The following is a 24400-nucleotide window of genomic DNA, read 5'->3' as shown; positions in this document are numbered from 1 at the left end:
GCGTGACGGGCCTTGTGTCTCAAGCTGCACCTGGAGCAGCCATCCGCTCATCTGCGAGGGGCCTCTGCTCGCACATCCGGTGGTTACTCTAACCTCTGACAAGCCAGCCCAGAAGAGGGACAGACCCAAGGAGACCATGCTCAGGGTCCCAGGAGTGGTCCCAGCAGAACGCTGAGGGCAAATTTGCCACAGTGGGCTTCTTGGAGCAGGTGACAGGGGTTAGGCTGAGCTTGGACACGGGGCGTGGGCAGGTGTCCAGAGCTAACAGGGCCTGATAATCCTCAGGTCAAGAGTACCCAGCTGCCACCCGTCCCAGGACCAGCACATCCACCTTCCCCCTCGGTGCTGTCTCTCCCTCTGACACACACGCGTGGCACACACTCTGAAGGCCAGCCAATGCCGCCTGCCAGGCCCGTCTCCAGAAGACCCCACACCAGCAAAGCCTCAGCAGGGCGGAGCTGCCGGAGCACAAGGGCTTGCGAGGTCCCAAAGCCGGAGTCCTGGGCACTTGGCTTTTCCTCTTCCTGAGTAACTGTTTGACCTGATACTTAATTTCATTAGGTCTCAGCTTCCTCACCTGGAGAATGGGCTCATGTGTAATGCCTTGGCTTGTGAGGGTCAAGTAAAATCTCTGGATATGTGAAGGGACTTTCTAAACAGGACCTCTCAACCCTGGCTGCACATGGGATGGCCAGGGCCTCTGAAGTCTACTGAGAGCTGGTCCCGTCCCTAGAGAGACCAATTCTAAGGGCACTCAAGAGCACCCTAGTGATGAGGTGGCAGAGACGCCTCTCTCCCTGCTCATCCCCACTCAGTACAACTGAAAAACCTTTCCAGGTGTGGCAGACAACCACAGAACTCCGAAGGGTGGAGAGAGGAAGCTAGACTGGCCAGGGACCTGGGGCTGAAGGAAGAACACAGGACTTGTGTCTCCCATCTGCCATGCAGTGGACAAGGTGACCAGGCAGATGACTACCCTCCCTGGCACCCAGCACCCTGCAAAATAGGCCCAGGGACACACTCTCTATCCATGGCCAGTGTCTCCTACCTCTGGACACAGAGCAACCAGGGAAGCACATTTTGCCCCCAGGGTGTTCCCAGCAATACCAGGTGGACTCAGCAGAGTCACAAGAGCACTTTGACGAGCAACTCTGAAAGCTAAATTGTCATCGGAGCCACAGCTCATAATAAGCCCGGCCCCCATGTTACTCCTAAACAGAATGACAGCTGCTCACATGGAAGACTTAATGAGGATCTGGAGCTTCCCAACGTGATGTCCAAATGCCCAGGGTACGGTGGGAAATCACTCATCACACCGAGAACCATGATGACAAGTATCTGAATGAGAAATGAGAAAAGGCAATCAACACATACTAACACAGAAGAGAATCAGACGCTGGAATTTTCCAAGACGTTGGATTTTTAAGGCAGTCATCACAAAAATACATCAACAAACAATTACCAGCACTCTTGAAACAGTTGAGAAAGGAAAAAGAAGAAAATCTCACAGAAGAAATACACTTCATAAAAAGGAATCAAGTGGAAAGTATGGAACTGAAAAATAAAATAGCCAGAGGTTAAAAATCCACTGGATGGCTTCAACAACAGAACAGCAGAATATGACAGAGAAATCATTGAACTTGAAGATAGAACAAACAGAAATTGTCCAATCTAAACAGCAGAGAGAAGATAGTAAAAAAAAAAAAAAGAAAGAAAGAAAGAGAAGAGAAGAAGAGAAAATGAACAGAGCCTCAGAGACCTGTGGGACAACACTTGTAACTGGAGTCCCAGAAGGAAGAGAATGGATCTGAAAAATGTTCAAAGACATAATGACTGAAAACTTATCAGATTTGGCAAAGGACATAAACCTATAGGCTCACGAAACTGACTGAACCCCAAGTGGGATAAGCCCAAAGTAACCCACACAAAACACTCCATAACTAAACTTATCAAAAATAGAAACATAAACAAATAATCTTGAGAGCAGCCCGGGAGAAAAGACATAATACGATGTTCCCTGCGGGCGACACCGATGCAAATGATGGCCGACTTCTCCCCAGAACCCGCAGGGGGCAGAGGACGGTGACATGGCGTTTGTCACATGCAGAGAGACAGTTGCTGAATTCTACGTTGGGTAAATTTTCCACTCATTCAACGAGTAGAAAATTCAGATGTTCTCAGACAAAGGAAAACTAAGAGAAGTTTTTGCTGGCAGACGTGCTTGGCTGAAGAAAGGTCTCTGAACGGAAATGAAGTGATGAGAAGGTTTGGAAACTCAGAAAGGAGGAACAGCGAAAGGGAAAAATCGGGGCCAACATGACAGACCGTCCTTCTCTTTGTGAGTCCCTTATGTCATGTTTGATGATTGAAGGAAAAATTGTAACACCTGATGCAGGAGCTCAAGGCAGGAGGAGGAGACAGCCGAGACAATCAGAGCTGACCAGTCAGGGAGCTGCATGGCAGTGAGGTCTCCGCGCTCCAGGCGAGCGTGAGGCCCTGGGACCCAACAGCCTGAGCACGCGGCATTCTAGAAGCTGTGCAGGTGACGGCCGCGCACCCAGGGCAGAACCGCTGTTAAGACCCGGTGAGGCTGGAAGTGAGGGCACAGCTGTGTCCGGAGCTCTGAGGCCGTGGCTCTCGAGCCCTCGTATACGGCAGGGTGCCCTGGAGCGCCTGGGAGTCACAGCCCACTGGGCCCCAGCCCCGGAGCTCTGAGCCCGCCGGTCTGGGGGGCCGGAGGCGTGGCCTGTCTAGCAAGTTCCCGGCCGAGGCTTGTGCTGCTCGTGGGAGCCCCCGCTGTGACAACCCCGGCTCCAGCATCGCTGGCTGATCAGAGCTCCTGTGTGTCAGCGGAGGGTCCCGCAGATCCTCAGCCTGACAGCCTCACATCCCTGAGTGTGCTGGGCTCAGTGTGTTAGACTAGGAAGCTGGCTAAGTCAGGAGGCCTCGTCTTGCGTCCCAAGGCTGGGTGACCTTGGGCAGGTCCCCCTGCGTCCCTGGGCCTCACCTCCCCTTCTGTGAGATGGGGGAGCCGGTGGGGTCACCTGCCTGGAGGAGCCCAGGGAGATGGGAGGAACAAGGGGGGCCCGGCAGGCCCGGCCCGAGCGCCTCGTCCGGCTGCTGTCTCTCCAGCTCGCGTCTGTTTCATGTGTCAGAGTTCACGGAGATTTCCTGTGACGAGGGGGCTCCTCTGCTAAAGCAAGTCTGAGAACCCTGACCTTGACGTTGTAAAAGGCCCTTCCTGACCCCCGTTGGCAAACAAGTGCCCGAGGCAGGTCCCCAGCAGAGGCCCTCCCTCCGGTGTGGCCTGTGCAGGTGTCTTCCGTGTCCTCACTGAGCTCATGAGGACCGCCCCCCAGATGAAAGGCGCCTGGCTCAATCGGCACCCTTTGCTCAGAAGCAAGTCTTACTGGAGCGGGTGGGTAGGCGGGTGGGCGGCTCTGTGCACAGCGCCCGCCGCACCTTTGGATGCTCGGTCCTCGGTCCTGTGTCCTATACACACACGTGGCCCTGTGAACACAGAGGGATGTGACCCGCTGCCCCTCTGAGCCCTCTCGGCGGCTCCCAGGGCCAGCGCTGTGGGCTGTCGCCTGAGCTGCTGCGGCCCCCTGCTCTTTACCGGCCCCCAGGCCACAGGAGGACAGCTAGTTCAGGCACTGGGACAGGCCTCCTCGGGGTGCTTCCCCCACCCCGGGGGGCATCCCCTGCCCCTCCAGGGGGGCCAGACTCTGCCACTTGCCCTCCTCTCCAGGATGCATCCCACACTCACCTCTGAGCCAGGAGCACCCCCCTGCTCTCCAGGCGTGGCACCAAAGAAGTTCATGGGTGGTCTCAAAGCCTGGGGCCATCCCCAGGGCAGCCAGGGACGTGAGCAGTAGAGGTGCACCGGGTGTGAGATTCCCTCGGGGAATCCAGGGCCCCGTGTCTCAGACCTGCACTTTTTACTGGGGGAAAAACTAGACACTAGGATTTTACTGTGAAATCCCCCAGATGCAAACAGGTCAAGAGTTTTTGAAAAATAGAGCAGTTTCCTGGCCCCCTCTGGTGGGGCTGGCCTCGGCCCCCCTGCCTGCGCGGGACTCCTTCCTCACTCTGTCCCCAGCTCTCCCCGTCTGCCGGGTGACCTGGTGACATGACGCCATGGCCCAAGGCTGCCGGAGGACACGGGTGCCTGCCGAGGCCAGGTCAGGCTCCTTGGCGGTCCTGGTGTCACGGGTGGGCCCAGGGATGTCACCTCCTTCCTGGCTCATCCTCAGTCAGCACCCTGGGGACAGAGGTCTCAGATGAGGCAGGGGTGCTCTTCCGGGCGTCACCCGCCTGCCCTGCTGGCCGGGGCAAGCCCCCGTCCGGCGCCTGGCCGAGCCCGGCTGCGTGCGTGACGGAGCTGTGCTGTGTCTGTTTCAGGGTTCCCCTATTCCAAGTCTGACCCTGTCCCTGGACATGGCAAGAATGGCTTGGACCACCGGGTAGGTACTTGACCCCGCCCTGCACACCCTCCCCGGCTTGCGCATACTAACATCACCTTGAGCCTAGTGTGGTTCCCGCAGCTTCATGGCCACGCAGCCAGGAGGAGGGGCCCCGGGGACGCGCTGCTCCAGCCAGGGCCAGGCCACAACCCAGCAACACCCCTTCCTCCCCTCTGCTCCCAGCCGCCAGCCCCCAGGGAGACCTCAGTGTGAGGGGGCTGGGGTGGTGGGATCCCCCGGAGGAATCAGACCCTCCACAAGGCCCTCCTAAGCATCCTTCTTCTGAGACCTCGAGTCTAGTAAGGACCTTAAAAGATAGGGATGTTCCGTGAGCAATGTGAGCCCAGGGTCTTTTCCTGGAATTCCCCTGCCCCGCCCCCGGCTCCGTCATCACCACTGATGGTGTCCCAGCACTGTGACTGTCCCCAGAACCACCCCGAGGAGATGGCTTTCTCTGCCTGCTCCCAGCAGAAGGCTGCTTTGAACTTCTCTCCAGCTCCCCAGATCTCAGGACATGAGAACTCAATTCAAACATTCTGGTGCTGACTTGTCCCCCACATCTGGGCCTTCACGATGTCTGTCCCTCTTCCCACAGCTCTGCTAGGTCCCCAGTGAGGGCCCCTGGGGGGCAGGCATGATGGCACCGACCCCCCACACATAGAGCCCCTGGAGACTTGCCACCGCTGTGGCAGCCTCTTCCCAGTCAGAGGAAGTCTGTCCACATATCAAAGCAATTCATCCCCCAAGAGAAGCCACTCAAGTTTCTGTCCCCCTGTGTTGCCTTGGGGCAGTTATGGTGATGGGTGTCTAACGTGGGGGAACTCGAATCCAGGGTGCAGGCCACCAGCACATCCAAGAGCAGGCACCTGAGGGCTTTTGTCCGTCTCCCTCGGGCTCTGTGGGACCACTGCTGTGTCAGTCCCCGGCCCCGCGCCTCTGCGCGGTTTGCCCCTTGTGACCCCACCCATCCCACTAACTGTGCCTCCTGTTTGTTCTGGAATGGCCGAGTTGGAGCGGGCATGTAGCATGCTTCCCGGAATTCCCTTCTAAGGATTTCCCCACCCCTCATCTTCCAGGGAAAGCAGGGGCAGGAGAAAGTAGGACCCACATCCCCAGGGCACCCACAGCCCCACGGGGTGTAGAACTTTCAGCTCAGCATGCAGGTCCTGAGGGCAGAGGGGGCCCGTCAGAGGGCCCTGTGCTCACCTGGTACCGCTGTTCTCTGGCTCGGGGGCCGTGTGCACTGTGGACACGGTCTGGGCCACGTCCACACCAAGGTGCACCACCCCCCAAGCCAGGTACTGGGGTTTCTCTCAAAATGTGAAAGATAATTAAGAGAATAATTCAATTGAGAGATGCAAAGGCTCGTGCCTTCCGCGATGGGGTCGTGCATCCTCTTGGTTTACATGCTGGATGGACATGGGTGGGTGGCTCCCTGCACCTGCAGAGTGGCTGGCAGACACTCCAGCCCCGAGCGAGTCTGGGAACAGCTGATGCAGGCGCTCAGGCAGGGACACTGTCTTCCTCCCTTTGCAGCCTGGAGAGCCAGACCCCCTGGGAAGGTCTCTCCTGCCAGCCTCGGGGTGGGGAGCCAAGTGTTAGAAGCCTGGGTGACCTTCTATCCATCCTGGGGAGTCGATCAAGATGGAGTTTGTTGTCCCATGTAGATTTTTAGCTTTTCACGTTGCTTATCTGGGAGATTGGTGAAAATTACAGTTGACTTGTCTTTAGGACTCTTTTTCCTACTAACGTTCTTTTTTTTTAAGAGAAGTTTTTTTAAATTGAAGCATAGTCAGTTTAGAACGTTGTGTAGACTTTTGGCGTACAGCACGCTTGTTCAGTCATCCATGTATTCTTTCTCATTGTAGGCTGCTAAAAGATATTGAACATAGCTCCCTGAGCTGCACGGTGTAACTTTGTTTATCTATTTTATACGTAGTAGCTAGGATCTGCAAATCTCTCCTGTTTTTTCCTTCACTCTCTGTAAGACTCTTGCGTAACTTGATGCCTGTCTCTCCCTGGAGGGCCGGACCACTGACGGCCAGGCTGTTACAGCTCAGCCACGTCAGCACGCGGGCCTTCCCCGGAGGTCCCCTGGGGGACATGTCCACTCACTGATGTGCATGGCCAGCAGGGCTCCTCCGAGTCACGTGTTAAGTTGTTTCTGGGTTTATTTTCACTTTCAGAAAGGATCCGAGGTGAGCTAAAGTAAGGGCAAAGAGGCAGTGTGACCAAAAACCCCAGAACACCAAGTCCCAAAGACGGAGAGGAGATTTTGTCAGAAGCACACGAACGAGCACTGGGCGGGAAAACTATTGAAGCTGAGCTGAGCGCCTGATGGCCGGGGCTTAGGGATAGATGTGAGCCGTTGTATAGTTCTCACTGTCACGTGGAAGGAAGGAAGTCGGGAAACTGGGGGAGGCAGAGGTGGGCCTGACTCCCGTCCTGGGAGGGACTTGCCACAAGCGCAAGCACTGTGAGTCCCAAACCTTGTCAGGGTGTCCTGCTAATGCACCTGCCGCAGAGCCTGCCACCTGGTAGATGTTCACACCTCTCTGTGGAATAAACAGGGAAACAACCACCTACTAAAGGCTCTTCTGGGATGAGACGGCACTGGTCACACATTTACCACCTGGCCTGCTAGTCAGAGAGTGACCCCTGTCCACTGACAGATCCTTGTGGTGGTCCCTTGGAAAGAGACTCGTTTTGAAAAACCCTGATGCTAAGTAAGAACGGAATGAACTTTCCTACTAGAAGACAAAGGCTGTCAGATTAGATTAATTAAGGAAAAAAAAGAAAAACATGTGTCATCACAAAATAGACACAAATTTTTTTCCAGTAGATTGGAAGTCAAAGGATGGGGAAGACATACCAGAATCACAAGTAGAAAGAAAGCATGAGTGGCGATGCTAATATCAGAGAAGGTGGAAACTGAGGTGAAAGCGAATTAGGATTAGTGGTACAAAGAGGGAACACCGGCTCATGATGGCACAAGTTACAAAGCAGCTACAGCATTCATGAATTTACGCGTACCAGGCAACGTGGCAGTGCCAGAGACCTTGATCAAATGTGCGTGTGGCAGGCGATTTGAATATGACTCTTGAAATCAACATGGATCTAGTGAAAGAAAAAATGCAGAGAGCAATGGAATAGTGCAAGCAGCAAACTCAATCTAGTTGATATATGAAAGAAATGCGTATCTTTTGAATCAGGTTGTCACATGTCCATGAAACATTTATAAAAATGTTTATGTATGTCGCTACAAAGAAAAGCTTAACAAGTTTTTAAAGTCTGATGTTTTCCAGCTGTAATGCTGGAAGGAACACATGCATTAGCCTCAGGCCACCCTGAGTTCAAATCTCAGCTCTGCCACTTACTGGGTGTGTGTTTGGGTAAGTTACTTAAATTGTCTGAGTCTCTGTTTCCTGGTCTTTAAAAAACAAATTAGCCTTCCCTCTTAAGGATACTCTGAGGTAACATTATGGTTGTGAAATCTTTTTGTAAGTTCTGTATATAGTGTAGTTCCCCAGTGAACTCTCTACCCCTTCTTACTTCCACGTCAGTGTCTACTGAGTGTGATTGCGCCCTCCAATGCGAGCTTTGCAAGGGAAGAACAGTAGTCAGTGGCAAAGGGCCACAATTTATTCTCACTATTGGCACTCCCAGTATGATTTTTGAAAAGTAAAATACATGAGTTAAAATTTTCACAGTTCCATGTGTTAGCTGTGGGATCTTAGGTAAGTTACTTAACCTCTCTGAGCTTCAGCCATAAAATGGCAATAATAATGCCCTCCTCCTGAGGTTGCAGGGGAGATTAGTAAAGGTGTCTGCTGGTGCTGCCTTTGTGGGGCTTCCCTATCCACTTAGCTCTCCTCCCAGCCCACACATGGAAGCAGTGGCCCAAGGCTTCCTTGCACCAAAAAGGTCCTGAAGACCCCACTCTGACTTGGCACTTGGAAGACCAGCAGCAGACTGCTCTCTCCCTGGTCTCTACTGACACGGTGCGCCGTCTCCACCCAGAAGATGCCCCCACCCTCCCTCCATCTCGTCTTAGAGCCTGGCAGGTCAGAGGAAGCTGGTTCTGCTGCTAGGAAGTGAGTTTCCAACTGCCCGAGGTGGCTGTGGGGACCCGGGAGTTTTGACAGCCTGTGATGCAGAACAGTGGGCACAAGGGGGCAGCATTTCTCTTTCATATCGTGAACAGGCCAGGTGGACGAAGGCTGGTGGGTGGCAGGTTTGCCTTGCTTTATGCAGGAGGTTCCCTAACCAGACAGGTGCACGGGGAGGGTGGGGGAGTGCGTGTCAGTGGCCTGAGAAAATATCTACAAAAATTGCTTTTGAAAACTCCCAAGGAGAATTGTTCTGGGGGTGAAGGAGGTGCAACGTCCCACCCCCTGCCCCGGGTCCCAGGGCTGGGACTACGCTGAGGCACACGAGGCACTGGCTAAAGGACTCAGTAATCCAGATAAAATTCTAATGCAATGTTTTTTAAAGTCCAAATTAATGAAAAAATCAATGATGGACAAAGTATCAAAAATGTAAAGTCTGGCTCCAACCCTCCACCTACCCCTCTCCCCACCCTAGTCCCAGCATCTCTGGCCGCAGTTTCCCTATTTAGGATGAAGGGCTTTGGGCTCGGTGCTTCCTGAGGCCCCGTCTGCCCCACACTCACTGGGACTAAGACCAGCTCCTCCTTTACCTCTCATCACAGTATATTTGTGCTGAAAGCCCTTTTCCCTGTAACAAAACCAAAGTGACGCATATAATCTCCCCATTAACTGCAGAACGCTCTGCACTGAAATTTAACCCCTGTACCCAATTTCAGAAACGCTGGCCAAGAGCCCCGACCCCCTCTCAGATGCTGTACCAGGTGGCAGGGATACAGGCACGAATAAAACATTTTTCTCCACTATGGGTAGCAGCAAAGCATGACTCAAGGTGCAAACACAGGTGCAATTTTGGATAGGAGAGGGACCCACTAACCTTGCAGGGCTCAGCACCTGCTTTACGGGGTGGGAACCCTCCGTAGAAGCTTGTAGGATGACTTTTTCAGGTGGGCAGGAAGGAAAGAGAATTCCAGGCATTAATAGTCATGATGCACTAAAATGGCAAAGTTTGCTGATGACGCTGTGGACAAGTGAGGGGGGCATCTGAGATGGGTGGTGGGGCTCCCAGGTCCACAGCGCCACAGAGTGCCACCCCCTGAGTGTCACCATCAGTCACAGCCACGCTGTGAGTGCTCATGACACTCAGGGTCTGCGCCGGGGACTTTACAGACACCGGCCACCCGAGCACCTGGGGATGGCGCGTCTGGAGGGAGCAGGGGCCCTGTGGAACGGCTTCAGCACTGTGCCAGGGCCTAGCCTTCATCCGCCTAGTCCAGGCCAGCTGCGGAGCCCAGGGGCTGAGCTCCTGGGAGCTGTCTTCACAGCGGGTAGGAGCTCCCTGGACAGGCAGGGCCAGCAGAGTGTGGAAGGCGGCAGCAGGCATGTAAGCAAAGCTGCCCATCAGAAGCCAGCAGCCCCGGGGGAGTGTGGCCGTGCACACGGCCCTTCCAGGCCGGGCCTCAGCAGGCCCTGGGGGCTGACCCTCCTCCCTGGCCAGGCTGTCGGGACCCCAGCAACCGCCTGCCCCCTGCAACCTGCCCCCTGCCGCCCTCTCTCTTTCTCTTCCAGAATGCCAATCTGGCCCCTTGTGGAGCAGACCCGGATGCCAGCTGGGGCACACGAGGTACAGGAAGCGGGGACCTGGTGGGTCTCTGGCTGGGGCAGGGGTCACTAACATGTTTCCACAAATCTCATTCTGAAACCTCCCCTCCAAGGCAGCTGGCAGAAGCCTCCAAGCGTCGTGGTGTGGGGGAGTCTGGGGGAGCTCACCTCCCTGCTTCTTCCAGCCAAGGGTCCCCCTCCATTCTCACCTTACCTGAGATGCTCCCCTGTCTCCCAAGTCCGGTGCTCCCCGTGTCCCACCCCAGGTGCCTACCTGCCTCCATCCTCCAGCACAGCCGACCCTATCCTGACTTGCTTGTCACTCCGGGTCACCGGGGGAGAGATCTGTGTTTGAATAACTGTCCCACGCCAGGGCCGAGGCCAAGCCAACACCCACTCTTAAATTCCGCGGTGATAAGGGAGGCAGAGCCACAGTGAGAGGCCCGGGATCTGAGCCAACCCAAGCTGGGCCAGATCCTCCCCCCAGCCCTGCTCGCCATGCGGCCTCCCTGGGCTTCACACCAGCAGGGCTGCCCGCAGGGAGGCTGGTGTTACTAGCGTGACCCGATCACGTGGCAGGTGCCTGCCTGAAGGCTCTGCCAGCCCTGAGCCGCCGGACCCCGCGATGCTCTCTCACTGTTGTCACTGAGAATGGCGGGGGCCTGCTCTCATGGGCTGGTTCACACTGGATGTCAGAGTTGGGGTCGGGGGGTGTCGCAGCCTATTCCCCCTGGCCAACCAGGTCTCTGGGCTCGGAGCTGGCGCAGCCAGCACCCCACATGCCACGTGGGGACATCCAGGGGCCCAATGTCCAAGCCCCACTCCAGGGTCTCCCTCCTGAGCCGGGCTTGCGGCCAGGATCCCGAGACACCGGTGTGTGGGCTCTGCGCGCTCATGAGGCCTCTCGTCCGCACAACTTTATTTCTTAACGAGCTGCTGTTAGTCTGGAAGAAAAGCTTTTTTTAAAGCTAGCGTGCAGAGCTCTGTGTTTAAAAGGAGGAGCTAAAGGGTGAAGAAGGTAAGACAGTAAGAGGCTGGGGGCTTGGACCCCAGCGAGGCTGCCAGTCTCCACAGGGGGGCGGTGGGAAACCAAGACAGCCCGGACCACCGGGGAAACAGCATCACAGCCGGGAACACACAGGGCCACGTCCGGCTCCCAGTCTGGCCTCCAGCCTCCTGACCATGCCTCCTGCTCCTGGCTTCCCGCGGGAGACCCTCAGAGCCCAGCCCCGCCGAGGATTAGGGTCCCTTGCAGGCTGCTGCGGGGATCGGGGACGGCATGGCCCGGCCGACCGCAGGGCGGGGGCTGCAGGGTGGGGCTGCGTCCACCGTCGGGACGGTTCCTGCGCGTTCTAACCCGGCCCGTGTGGTCTCCGCTCTCTCTTACAGAATACAAGGTAAGAGGGCCGCCGGGCCCGCGCCGCCCGCTGCTGCCGCGCCCACCTGCCCAGGGTAACAGTCCCCTTTGTTGTGCTTTCCCCACGAAATGTGTGTGTCAGACGCAGACGCAAGTAGGTACCTCTCCGTTGGCCTCAGGCTCAGCCCCGTCCCGGCACCCGCTCGCTGCCCGGCGTGAGCCCGTGCCTCCTTCTCCCCGCAGATCTACCCCTATGACGCCCTCATCGTCACCAACCGGATTCGCGTGAAGCTGCCCAAGGACGTGGACCGGACGAGGCTGGAGGTGAGGGGGCCCCTGGGGTGAAGGGTCACTTCTGCCGAGCAAGTCTCTGCTGGGGCCTCGCCCACGGGGTGCACACCCATCGCCCGTGATGTCCCCGCGGGGACCGCGCAGGGCTCGGAGACGAGGACCCGCGTGGTTTCAAAGGCTGGAGAACATGGTTATGTGCCCATCAAAGATGGCTTTGCAAAGAGGATCACAGCTGCTTGCTGTTGGGGGCAGGAAGCCTTTGTAACGAGGCCGAACGTGGTGATGTTCGCCTGGGCACTGACGTTGAGAACACCGGCACGGTTGTGTTAGCGGATGGAGGGACCCCTAAATTAGGAGGCCCACCAAAGTGTGGGTTCTTGCCTGCTGGCTGGAAAGAATTCACAGCTGAGGCAGAGGGACAGGGCGAGACTGCTTTTATTTCTCTAAAGAGGAAAAGGAAGGAAAGAGCTCGAGCAGGGAGAAGGGAAGAAAAAGCACCTGGGCGAGGAGGAGGTGCCGGAGAGGGGAGCCGTCGGCCAGGTGGGCGGCGGGGACGGCCAGCCCGGGTCAGGCCGCTGGACTTTGTGAGAGGCTTCCACCCTCGCGTCCTCGTTCCGGGTGTGATGCAGCCAATCAGTCCTTGCTCGGATGTTCTAGTTTTGGTGTAGGCTTTTCCGGCTGCTGTCATGGCAATTGTCAGCTGTCACAATGCTGGTGGGCGTGTCACTTAGCGTGCCGATGTGTTACAGTGAGCGCATGACGAGGCTCGAGGTCCACTGGAAGTCGGATCCCCTGCCATCTGGGACTGCGTGGGCTCTAGCCAGTCCTTGTTCCCGCAGCTGCCTCCTGAGCCTTAGATAAGGGTAGCTGGTTTCTAGTTGAGGGAGGGGCAGCGGTATGATCCTGGGGGCAACAGCCTTGGTCACAAAAGGGACAGTTGGTTTTAATCACAATGCTTGCCATCTGGTGGACCCGCATCTGCCCAGAAACCGTCTCCAGAGATTCTATTCAGCCGTGAAGGCTTGGGTTAGGTGGCCAGAGTCCTTGCCATCCCCCAGGGCCTGCAGGCTTCTCCCATCAGCTGCTCGGGCCTGCTCTTCTCTGACGCGGCTGATGCAGGAAACTGGATGTAGGGCGTGAGCAGGGCCGTGTCCCAGGCCTTGGCTGAGCCTCTGGGGCGTGCCCGCCAGGTGTGGGGCCTTGGCTTCGCGCAGGAAAGAACTGAAGCATGAGCCACCGCTGAGTAAAGGTAGGTTTATTTAGAGAGATACACACTGCACAGAGTGTAAGGCCAGAGAAAGGCCAGGAAGGAGGTGCAGGAATCGGGTGCTCAGGTTAGAGTAAAACTAGGCACACACTCCATAGACAGAGCGCGGGTGTCTCTAAAGGGGAGACAGAGCGCCAAGGGCCGCTCGGCGTGGTGGTGTCACTTTTTATGGGCTTGGTAGCTGCACAGGCCTACAGGTGGGACCCTTCCAACTGCCCTGGGGGAGGGACTGGGAGTCCCAGGAATTGGGCCACCACCCATTCTTTGGCCTTTTTCGGTGAGCCTTGGGACTGTCATGGCGCCTGCGGGCGTGTTATTTGATCCCGCTGTTACAATGAGCATATAATGAAGCTCAAGGTCTACTAGGAGTCAAACCTCTTAATCCTCAGGGCCAACTAGGAGGTGAATCTTCCAGCATTTTTGTGTTAAATTGCTGTCATTCCTTGAGGGGCTGCCCTGCCCCCTTCCCTCCTGTCTCTTCAAGACCGGGCAGGCCTGGAAGGACCCCCATCTCAGACCGGCCAGCAAGGCTCCGGAGCCCTGATCTCCACCCTCTAAGACCAGGGTATTAACATCCACTGGGAGAGTGGCTGTTGCACACGGGGGACGGGGACAGGGACAGGGATGCCATTATGGCTGCAACCCCGGGACAGGCGTGTCCGTCTTGATCCTTTCTGTTGCAATGATATAGGTGCCTGATCCGAGGTGGTTTAAGCAAAAAGGGAATTACTAGCTCCTGTGACTGATGGGTCCCTGCAGGTGGGGCTTGACCAGGTCTTCAGATCCAGATTCTTTCCTTCCGTCTCTTGACTGCCTCTGCGTGTGTGTTGGCCTCACTGACGGGCCAACTTTCACCTCACCTCCTCCAGGCTCAAAGTGTGCAAGGGCTGGCTCTCAGGAGCCCCAGCCAGCACCTCACCTCCACCTCTGGCTGGGTGATCTGACCAGCCCTGAATCAACCAACCTGACCCAAGGACTGCGACACCCCTGCTGGCCAGGCCCAGCCACATCCGGCCCCTGCCCCAGAGATAGGGGAGAGCTGAGACCACCTGAGCTGAGTGGACCTAAGGGGGCTCCCAGAGGGCCTCTGGGACCTGGAGTCTGGAGACAGGGACAAGGGTGTGGGCTCACACAGGCAGCAGGGGTCCAGCTGCAGGGAGGGGTGGGACTGAGGCCAGGGAGCCCACGGATGCCACGGGCAGGCAGTACAGTCTACCAGCCGAGACTTGGGAGTCCCTGGGGCATGTGGGGCATTGTGCTGGGCAAAGGACCACAGAGCCAAATGACCCCAGGGCCTTTGCTCAGGAGGCTAGTCACTTAGTGGGACATTTGGACCTCACTCCGGAGAAAAGGAAGGATAGGGGCGGAAACGTTCTGACCTGTGAGGACAAGTGTGGATGGTGCTGGGGGCTAGGGGTGGGGCAGCAGGGCGGGGCAGGGAAGCTGTGGTGGGAGCCTAGGCGAGCCCCTGGAGAGCTCCGAGTGCAGGAGCTCACAGAACAGGCCTGGAGTCAACCTTAGGGGGTACCCGCCACGTGGTTTGAAAGACAGGGTCCTGGGCAGACCTGACTGGACCTCATGCGTGATAATCCCTGCTTTCTCTGCTGGGGACGTGAGCTTTGGTTCCTGCTGAAGCTGAGTCCTGATTAATTGTGTGGTCATATCCCGCTGCTGTAAAACGGGGTGCTTCCGCGGCTGGGGCTCACAGACCAGGACCTGCCCGGAGGACTCCCATTTGTTGTGCATGAGTGTTCCTTGAGCCTGAGTGCCCTGGGGGCTCCCGGCTCTCACCACCAGTGCCTGCTACTCCTGACACCACAGTGGCCTGGAGGCCACAAATCCTTTGGGACTGGCTACTCCCCTCTTGGGACAGGGGTGCACTTGAACTGACTCCCTACCTTTTATTTTGCTGTAATGCAGAATGAAATTGCAAAACATCAAGTGATTAATATATGTAAATGTTCCTCTTTAAAAAAAAAAACTCTGGGTAATGGGTTTAATCACCCAAATCTCCAAGAACACACCCAAGGGTGCGTCTGTCTGTAATCATCCTCTTCCTGATCTAAGCCAAGCCAGGAGCAGATTCGAAGTGTTACCACAAACAGGGCCACATCCCACATCCTTCAGGGCTTGGAGCTGGGTTGTGAGCCAGAAGGGAGGGGCTCGGGAGGGGCCGCATCCCAGCAGGAGAGGAAGGGACACTGATGTTTTCATTTCAGGGGAGAGAGCTTTATTTTTAATATAAAAACAATTCATCACTCTTGTAAAAGTCCAGAAAAATACCAAGAGGAACATAAACATCACATGGAATTCCCCCCAGAGTCTTAACTCCTGCCATGTCTGCAGGCGGCCGGACGTGCCTCCGGAAGCCTCTTTTCCACAGATACCCAGAGACCACGGAATTCTGTGTGGGATAAGTGGGCTCACGCTGTTTATGCAGTGTGACATCTGCTTTTCTCTTTTGAATTTGATGTGAGCATTTTCCATGGCAATTAATGTGGATCTTCACATCCTTCTGGATGGCCGCGTGGTGGTCTCATGTCTTGTTCTGCGCAGGGGAGGGTCCTAAAGGCCAGGCTGTGGCGTGGCAGGCCGTTGGCCGGGACTTATTCACCTGGCAAAGGTGTGGGTCCGCTGTGTGCCCAGTAAGAGGAGAGGAATGATGTGAGTGCACAGCTGGCGGTTCCCAGCACTCCTCTGTCTGGTGGGTTCCTGGAAAGAAGACCACTCCATCGAATGGTCAAGCCTCGTGTTCCATCCTAACCGCTTGTGCTTGCAGATGTGGCAAAGTGTATATGTGCCAGGCACTGAGCCAGGCCCCGGGATGCACAGTGAGTAAAAACCAGTGTGAGCTCTGCTCTCACAGACTGTCTGATGGGAAGCAGGCATCAGTCAACTGATTACCCAAGTGAGTGTGTAAAATTATACCCAGGGATAGGGCTTTAAAGGATAGGGACGTGGGCCTGTGAGCATTTAAAAGGGGTAACAGTTAACTGGGTGCAGTACGTTGCCTGCACGTGTGTGTGTGTGTTTGTACACTTGCACATAAGGTGAGGGATGGCAAGTAGGAAGAGAATTCCAGGAAGCACGTGCAGCACATGCAAAGGTCCTGGGGCAGGAGGCAGCATAGGCTGTTGGGGAGAAACTGGAAGGAGGCTGTGGCTGTGATTGGGCAGGTGATGGACAGGGAGGTGGGGCCAGGCTTTGTAGGGCCCTGGGCCATGTTAAGCAGTTTTGTTTCTAGCCTAAAAGTGATGGCTTTTAAGTTGAGGGACTCTGTGATTATGTTTGTAATTAAAACAATGCTAATGCTGCATTGTGAAGCCTGAAGTGGCTGCATGGATGCAGGGAGACTGTTTCAGAGGCAATTGGGTTGTCCCGGGCAGACATGATGGCATCTTGGAAAGAGTGGTGGCAGTGCAGGGGTGAGAAGTGGTTGATTCAGTCCGTATTTGGGAGGTCCAGATGGCAGGACTTGGTGATGGAAGTTGCGTTACGCTGAGGGGCAGGGACACACCTGGCGTGACTCCAGGGTGGCAGGATGGGGTGATGGGTAAGTGATGATCACTTTACGCAGCTAGATTAACCCAGATTCTAATGATTGACATTCTGTCCTACGACGCATGGACGAGGGAATTCAGCACGCTTAGCCTGGCAAAGCGAAAGGCTCCACGTAGGCACCTGGTGGCACATGGTAGATGCACCACTGAGGGCACAGCAGAGGCTGGCAGCCTGCCTGTCTCCATCCTGAGTTCCCTCCGCTCACTGTCGGGGTGGTGGTAGGTGGCGGCTGATGACTTGATGGCCGCAGCATCCTTTGTGCACTGATATGGCTGGCAGTATTTTTCATTCACACAGACATAAGCATTTATTAAGACGTTTAGTTTAAGGAATTGGCTGCCGTGATCAGGGGGCTGGCAAGCATGAAACCTGCAGGGCAGGCTGAAAGCCCGGCAGGAGTTGACGCTTGGAGGCAGGAATTCTCCTTCCCCGGGAAGCCTCAGCGTTTGCTCCCGGAGTGGGTGAGGCCCACCTCACTGAGGAGGGTAAACTCCACGTCAAGTCAGGCTGCCTGTAGGGGTGACCACTTCTACCTTCACAGCAACCCCTGGCCTAGTGTTTAGCCCGACAGCTGGGCTCCAGGACCTGGCCACGCTGACACGACCGGAGGGCAAAGGCTGACGGGTGAACAGGTGGACAAGGGGTGTCTGTCGGCCCGGGGCCTGGGGGCCACGTCCAGGGGAGTGGCCCAGGATCCTCTCTGACTGCTCGGCAGAGGCAGGGCTAACGGGCAGTGGAGCTGCAGTTTCTGAGCCTGCCTCCGCCAGGCCCTGAGGCTAAGTGCACACCTGAGTTTGCTCAAGCAGAGAAAGCCCAGGTTGTAGGAATGTGCCTGGAAACCAAGGCAGGTAAAGACACTCTCCTTTGTTTAGACTCATCCAGCCGGTCTGATGAGAACCCGGTAGCTGATGGTGATGGATGGGTGGGTGTGTCTGAGAGCTGGATCTGCCCCCGCATCCAGGACTTTAGGGCCTCTGAGGTGAGACCCAGCACCGAAAAGGAGCAGTCCTCAAAGGCCAAGTGGCAGGCAGGGGTTTCAGGGGGGAGGGAGGAGGGGGCCACAGCGGAGAGTAGGGCAGGCCAGTGGAGTCGGCCACCGTGGAGGGGGGAGGCAGCTGGGAGGAAGCGTGGCAGGGAAGGTGAGAGCTGGGACTTCGATCCAGGGGAGCAAATAGCTCACGTTGTCCCTGGAAGAGGGTGAGAGACAGGCCCATCCTGCTGTCCTGCCCTCATGAGCTGAGAGCCAGAGGAGATCGGGACTCAGTAATGAGGAACAGGCCTGGGGCCTGATTGGCTAGTGCAATCCAGGAGAACACCCAGGAGGAGGGGACATTTGAGACTGGACCTGGAGAATGAGGAGGAGCTGCTGTGTGAAGCTGGGGGAAAGAGAAAAGAAAAGAGTCTGGCACGTCTCAGAACCTTTAGCAAGGCGGAGGTGGCAGAGGTGGGCAAGTGATAGGGGGCCTCCAGGACACTTGGCAGCCCTGTCACTCCACCTCTCAGAGCTCTGTTCCGTGATAGAGAGCCCGGCCCTCACCTGGCACAGAAGGCGCTTCACAGATGGCAGCAGCCGTTGTCGTGATGACAATGCCACTTTGGTGATGATGTCGCTCCTGTGAAGTGGGCGGGCACTCCAGAGCTTAGACCCAGCTCAGCAGGACTCACCTCTGCAGACAGGGCCTCCGCCTGCTGTGTCATGGGTCAGGAATGCACCGTGGGACCCAGTCCACAGAAGAAACGCAGCCCCTTGCTAGCCCAGAGTCACAGGCTGAGTGGATCTGAAGCCGGAGCCTACCGGGGGCCAGGCAGCAGCTGGCGGGCTGCAGTGGAGCATCTGAGCTTGGTGAGGTGCGGGGAGGTGGGTGCTGGGAGCGCCCTGCAGGGGAAGTAAGCCAGGCCAGTCCCAGAGCACCCACCCCATGGCTGCATGCCCTCGGGTGAGACACGTGACTTCTCTGAGCCTGGGTTTCCTGAAGCTGTAAGATGAGCAGGAGAATCTCAGGGCAGGTGAAGATGGTAGCAAATGTCCTAGAGTCTCTGGCTGTAGCCTGGCCCGTGGTCCTCCGTCAGTGCTGGAGAACTGTGGGCTTCAGATTCCGAACTGGCGCCCCTAAGTAGTTCTTAGGGCATCCACAGGGCCCTGATCCTCGACACCAAGTGTGTAGGAGTGTGCATGTTTCCAAGATGGATCACTTCGTCTATGTGTCCGAGGGTCCATGACCACAAACGGACAGCCTTGGTGTGGACAGGCCTCGGTGGGCCCTTCTGCCAAGGGAAGGGGGACCCCGGCTCTGTGGCCCTGCCTGTCTGAACGCCTAGTCCTCTTGAGGACCTGTAGGCGGCAGCTTCTCAGGAAGAGCCCTGGCCCCCTAACCAGAAGGTTCGAATATGCCGCTTTTGGGCTGTGTGACACAGGGGATGTCACAGCCCCGTCTGCAGCTATCTGCATCCTCTGAGCACCACTGCCTCGCACACACTCTCTGCCCACCCAGGTGTGAGCACATCTGCGCACCTGGCCCAGTGCTGGCTGCTTCCCAGCCAATGTTCCTCCGCTGAGCTCTCGCTGCCAGCGGAGGTTAGTGGTTACTGAGTCCTGTCTTCAGGGAACCCTTGCCAGTGGAGGTGGGTTACAAGGGTAAGTTAGATCATCTCTCTTAGAAGCTACCCTATGGCTGTTAAGATACTGGGAGAAACATCATTAAGGCTTTGCGAGGCGTCAAGGCTTCCAGGTCCCGGGACCCACAAATGAACTTAATTGCCTTCTGACCCACCTCCCCGTCATGTGTGAGGTCTCTGTGGGGTGGGAGCAGTCTAGTCTGGCTTATGTCTGCATCCCAGCACCGGCGTCGCACACGTGAAGGAGGAGAGGGCAGGGCGGAGCCAGCCCCCCCCCCCCAGTCCCGGGCACCCGCCCACCCCTGCCCTGGGGCACCTGTTACGTAGTAGGGCTCACCTAGTGCAGAGTCCAGCAGCTCCTGGGGCTACTCCTGTGGTTCAGTTTTCAGGAAGTTTGCACACTGGTTGTTGAACCTAGCCATTTCTGAAAAACAAACACTTGTGATTATATAAATTAGATTTAAAGCAAAGGTAATAAAGCCCAACTCTCCCCACTCCCAGTGCTGCCGTTCAGTACCGTCTGGGCTCTCGAGGTTACCTACGTCTCTTACGTCTGCATGGGAGAAGCATCTGGTTACCTTACGCCCCTGAGCGTCTCCCTCCAGCTTGGCATTCGGTGGTGTCAAGTTGGAAGCTTGAGACTGGCTGTGGTGTGAGTATTACACCACGGAAAGGGGCCTTGAGGGCTCTGGGAGCCCAGGGTAACGGGCAGTCAGGAGAGGCCTCCTGGAGGAAGGGAGGGCGAAGCCCAGGTGTCAGGAGTGTGGGAGCAACCTGGGCGGACGGGGAGGGGCTGGCATTCCGGGCAGAATGGGTGATGGCACGGATGGGACTATTCCCATTTGGCAGACGTCACAGCTGAAGCTGTGTCAGTCAGCACAGCTGGACGGGCTTGAACCAGGACCGGATTCCTGTGTGTCCAGCTCCTGGGCCTGAGGTCTTTGCATGACAGTGCCCTAAAGGGTGACATTTAGGCACACCCCCATGTGGGACCCCTGCCACGCTGCAAAAGTGGACTCCTTCCACGGGCGCTCCTTGGGAGACCAGTGTACCCCAGGAGCGAGGCCGCCCTGGAAAGTTCCTCCGCCAAGTCACCATGCCCCGGGCTTCCTTCTTGCCAGCTCTGGAGGGAGCTCGGCCCCTTCTGGCCTGGGCAGCTACCTGGGACAAGGCCACCTGCCTCCTGGGGGGCCTTCGGGAACCAGGGGCCAGGGAAGGGTCTGGGCTCAGAAAGCCAGCTCCAGGCTCTGGGGTCACTTGTGCCCCACCATGCCCCCCACGGTGGCAGGCACGTGGGGAGGCAGAGTCTGTGTGTCTGTGTGTGTGTATGAGTGTGCGTCTTTGTATGTTTATGTATGCCTGTGTGGCTGTGTATATCTGTGTACGTGTGTGTATGTGTGTATCTACGTCTGTGTGTGTCTGTGTCTGTATGTGTGCACTCTGAGGACTCAGGCCCAGATTCAGTTAGGAGGGACTTTTGTAACTTAGCAAAAAAGGGTCTCTTGTGTTACCTCCCCCATACCATGCTGGCAGCTAGGCCCCACAACGCACAGCATGGCACACAGATTTGGTGATTTTCGTGAAAAACGAAAATGATTGATGTTTTTGCTTTTCAAAGTTTCCCAAATGTCTTTGCACATTTCCCTCTTGATCATCCCAATAACCTTTAGAATGAGTGGTTTCGTTTTCAATTCAAGGAAACCACCCTTTGGGGAACAAGAATTGAGGCATTTTTTCCACCATATAATTCACAATTTTAATCATTTTAAAGTATACAATTGAGTAGCATTTAACCCATTCTCCATGTCATACAACCCGTACTGCCTCTAACTCCAGCACATCTGTACCGCCCCAGAAGGAAGCCCCCACACCCATTAGCAGCCCTGGCAGCGACGAGGCTCTTTGGTCCCTGTGGACCCACCCTTGCTGGACGTTTGCTGTACATGGAATCACAGAGCAGGTGGCCTTTGTGTCTGGCTTCTTTCTGTAGCTGGTGTTTCCACGTCTCGCCGGTGCTGTCACGCACGTCAGAGCTTCACTGCCTTTTACAGAACTCGGTTCTAGAGGACGAACCCATATTGTTTCCTGTATCCACTCGTCCTTCGGTGGACAGTGGGGCTGTTTCCACTTTTGGCCATTGTGGACAATGTGGCTGTGAGTGTGGGTGTGCAGGTGCCTTTTTGAGTTCTGGGCTGTGGTTCCTTTGGGTCCACCCAGGGGTGAGCTGGGTCACGTGCTAATTCTGGTAAGCTGATGGGGGAACAGCCAGACTGGTTTCCGTCTGCTGCACAGAAGCCACACGTCTCAAAAGGAGGCAGAAGGGGGACTTGAACCAGGTCCTGTGGCGCCAGAGCCTGACCCCTCCTGCTGCAGACCGCCCCGACCTCCTTTCCATCTTCCCCTCGGCCCTCCCTGGAAGGAGGCGAGCAGCAGAGCACAGCCTCACTCCCCGGGGGGGGGGCGCCTCCTAGGAGGGCTGTGGCGGCCCCCTGCACCAGGGCTTGAAGGACGAGGAGGAGCCCCTCAGTGCCTGCCGGGGAAGACAGATGTGAAGGGAGCTGGCACAGTCAGGAAGGGGGCTAGAATCCCGGTGGTTGTCGGGGGAGGCTGTGTCGAGGTTGCTCTGACTCAGATCACAGTAAGTGTGCCCAATATACCCTGGCCCTGCCGCGGCCAGACTCAGCCCTGGGGGCTGACCTGCACTGACCCCTTCACCCCACAACTCCAGGGGGTGCCAGGATGACCCCATTTACAGGTGCGCAGACTGAGGCTCCCAGAGGCCAGCTGGCTTGCGCAGCATCCCAGAGGCTCTGGCATAGGTGCCCTTGACATCATGCTGTTCAGCCTCTCCCTTGTGCCCCCAGGACTGGGGCTCAGAGAGACCAAAAACTCGCTCAGGGTCACACAGCAGAGGCTGGGGAAGTGGGAGGGTGTGAACTCAGGCCTAGGCCTGTCTGGCTCCTTTGCTCATCTTCCATACCTCATCCGTGAAATGGGGGCACAATAATCATCCACTTCTTGCTCTGAAGCGGTAGCAGGGAAAATTAAATGAAACTGTAATGACACCACGTGTGCACTGAAACCCTAGCGTTTCCCAGGCGGTGGAGGTCCTCGTCCTGGGCGCTCACGGACTCGGTCTGCAGTGCGAGGTGCGTTTGTACGTGTCAGGAGTCCGGGCTCTGGCCCCAGCTCTGCAGCTGCTCACTGTGGGTCCCTAACGGAATCTTTTCCCCCTGGGTTTGGTTGTGACAGCTGCAAAGTGGAATGATGGGGACCCCGCGGGAATGTGGGGGACCAGAGGGACCCGCGTGCGCTGGGGGTCACCCCGTCCTCGCCGCAGAGCCTGCCTCTGGTGGCTGACTGCTCTCTCTGGGCTCTCTTTATTCTTTGAAGAGACACTTGTCGCCCGAGGAGTTCCAGGAAGTGTTTGGGATGAGCGTGGAGGAGTTTGACCGCCTGGCCCTCTGGAAGAGGAACGACCTCAAGAAGAAAGCCCTGCTGTTTTGACGCTGCCGCGGCGCCTGACCACGGCACGCCTGCGGGAACCACCGCGCCCCTCCTACCGCACCGGCTCTGGCTTCTCTGTGTCCGCAGGCGGGGCGGGCGGGCGGCGCCTGGGCGGGGCCGGGCTGGGGGCGGGGCGGGCGGAGGCCCCACCCACGGCAGGTACAGCCCCGTTTCTGGCCGCCGCGCTGCTGCCCAGGCACCCGGCTTTGCACTGCTCCTTCCGCGCTGTTGCTTGCCATCCAGGAGATGCTGCGGAGTAGCTGTCCCCGGAGATGGAGGAACGTTTAGACAACCGCAGCCCACCTTCCTGGCCTCCCCCACCCTCGCTAGGCCCTCGGGGCACAGAGGTGACAGGACTTGAGATTTGAGGAGGTCTGTCAATGACAGGTCATGGGTCGGTGGGCGCACAGCTCCCGGGGTCCTGGGGAGGCGGGGCCTGGCACACTGCCCCGGGACGGGGGGAGCGCTGCGGGCACCCAGGGCTGCAGGAAGCGTGAGGACTGGATTTTTGCCGCCTTTGTGACAAGTTTAGGGAGAACTTCCATTTAAGGGGGCACCTCCTGCCAGGGCCCTCCGTGCACTGCGTTGTCCTTCCAAATCATCCCTTAGATGCCTAAATGATATCTTTAAAGTAACACAGAAGTTTTTATTTTATTAAAAAGTATAGCCTACTTAAACATAAAGACGGCATATATAAAGAGTTTAATTTTATGGTCCCGCTAAGTGGGGAGCGCCTCCAGCCTTATTCTCCACCGTTTGGATCTGTGTGGTTTCAATTTTGGTGTGTTCCTGATACATAGGACTCCTTGTCTGTTTTCTTTTTGCCTTTTTGCTTTTTGCCCTGTCACACAGGTACCTTGAAAAGCAGGCAGCCCCCACCCCACCCGCCCACCTAATGCTGTTTGTTAAGTACAGCCACCAGTGTTTTCCTGTTGTTCTCCAAGTCTGGGAGAGAAAACTTCCTCCCCTGATGGCCAAAGCCCCAGAATAAAGGATTTCCACGTTCCCAGCCTGCCCCCTGACGTGGTTTGGTGGGACCCCTTTGCGACCTGGCCTGGAATCCCACCTCCCCCTGGAACACAGACACTCCCAGGGAGGGAGGCTCATGCCCGGTCCTGAGACTGACACCCAGACACTTGGGGAGACAGGGATGGGAGATGTTGCCTAGATCTGCGAAGTCAGCAGAGCATCCGCAGCAGAGGGTCAGTGGGTCCCCAGTGGGAAGGTACCCTGTTTGTAACTAGGTGTGGGTTTGTGTGCAGCGCCTGACCCAGGATGTTTGTAAAGTGCGCTGAGAGGCCTGTGAAACATGACAGTAGTGTCCCCAGAGTCTGTCTCCCCGTCTTTGTGAAGCTGCATCTTTCCGTGTGTCCTGACCGTTTCCATCCGTGCATCAACATCACTCAGCTTCCTTTTGGCCCCCAAACCTCCAAGTCCCGCTGCGCACCTGGCTTCTCACCAGCCTGGCTTGGCCACGGAGGGAGTCTTCAGCACCCAGCGTCCCTCCTTCCATTGTGCAGTCTGAGCCCGTCACTGGAAAGCCCCCTTCTCTCATTAGTGAACGTCATGTCAGACCCCAGGGGGGCCTGGAAAAATAAAGGATGATGTATTATAACTTGTGAAAGTG

At 56.6% G+C, this 24400-nt stretch overlaps 1 protein-coding gene across 6 annotated transcripts in view; it reads left to right on the top strand.

Moving 5' to 3' along the window:
- The window catches only part of ABLIM2 (actin binding LIM protein family member 2), a 140499-nt gene extending 116099 nt beyond the window's left edge, over positions 1-24400 (top strand). For 5 of the 6 annotated variants that reach the window (XM_072946759.1, XM_072946751.1, XM_072946742.1 and 2 more), the window contains 5 exons: positions 4405-4466; positions 10142-10196; positions 11564-11685; positions 11775-11855; positions 22660-24400. In XM_072946759.1, coding sequence (XP_072802860.1) covers positions 4405-4466; positions 10142-10196; positions 11564-11685; positions 11775-11855; positions 22660-22773 — 434 coding nt within the window. In that variant the 3' untranslated portion in view covers positions 22774-24400. Of the gene's footprint in view, positions 1-4404; positions 4467-10141; positions 10197-11563; positions 11686-11774; positions 11856-22659 lie in introns of those variants that run through there. The other variant, XR_012062909.1, reaches the window with a different exon arrangement.

The sequence above is a fragment of the Vicugna pacos genome, chromosome 2 (genome assembly GCF_048564905.1).
Source record: "Vicugna pacos chromosome 2, VicPac4, whole genome shotgun sequence".
Taxonomy (NCBI): Eukaryota; Metazoa; Chordata; class Mammalia; order Artiodactyla; family Camelidae; genus Vicugna; species Vicugna pacos.
This window is presented reverse-complemented; position numbering and strand designations above follow the sequence as displayed.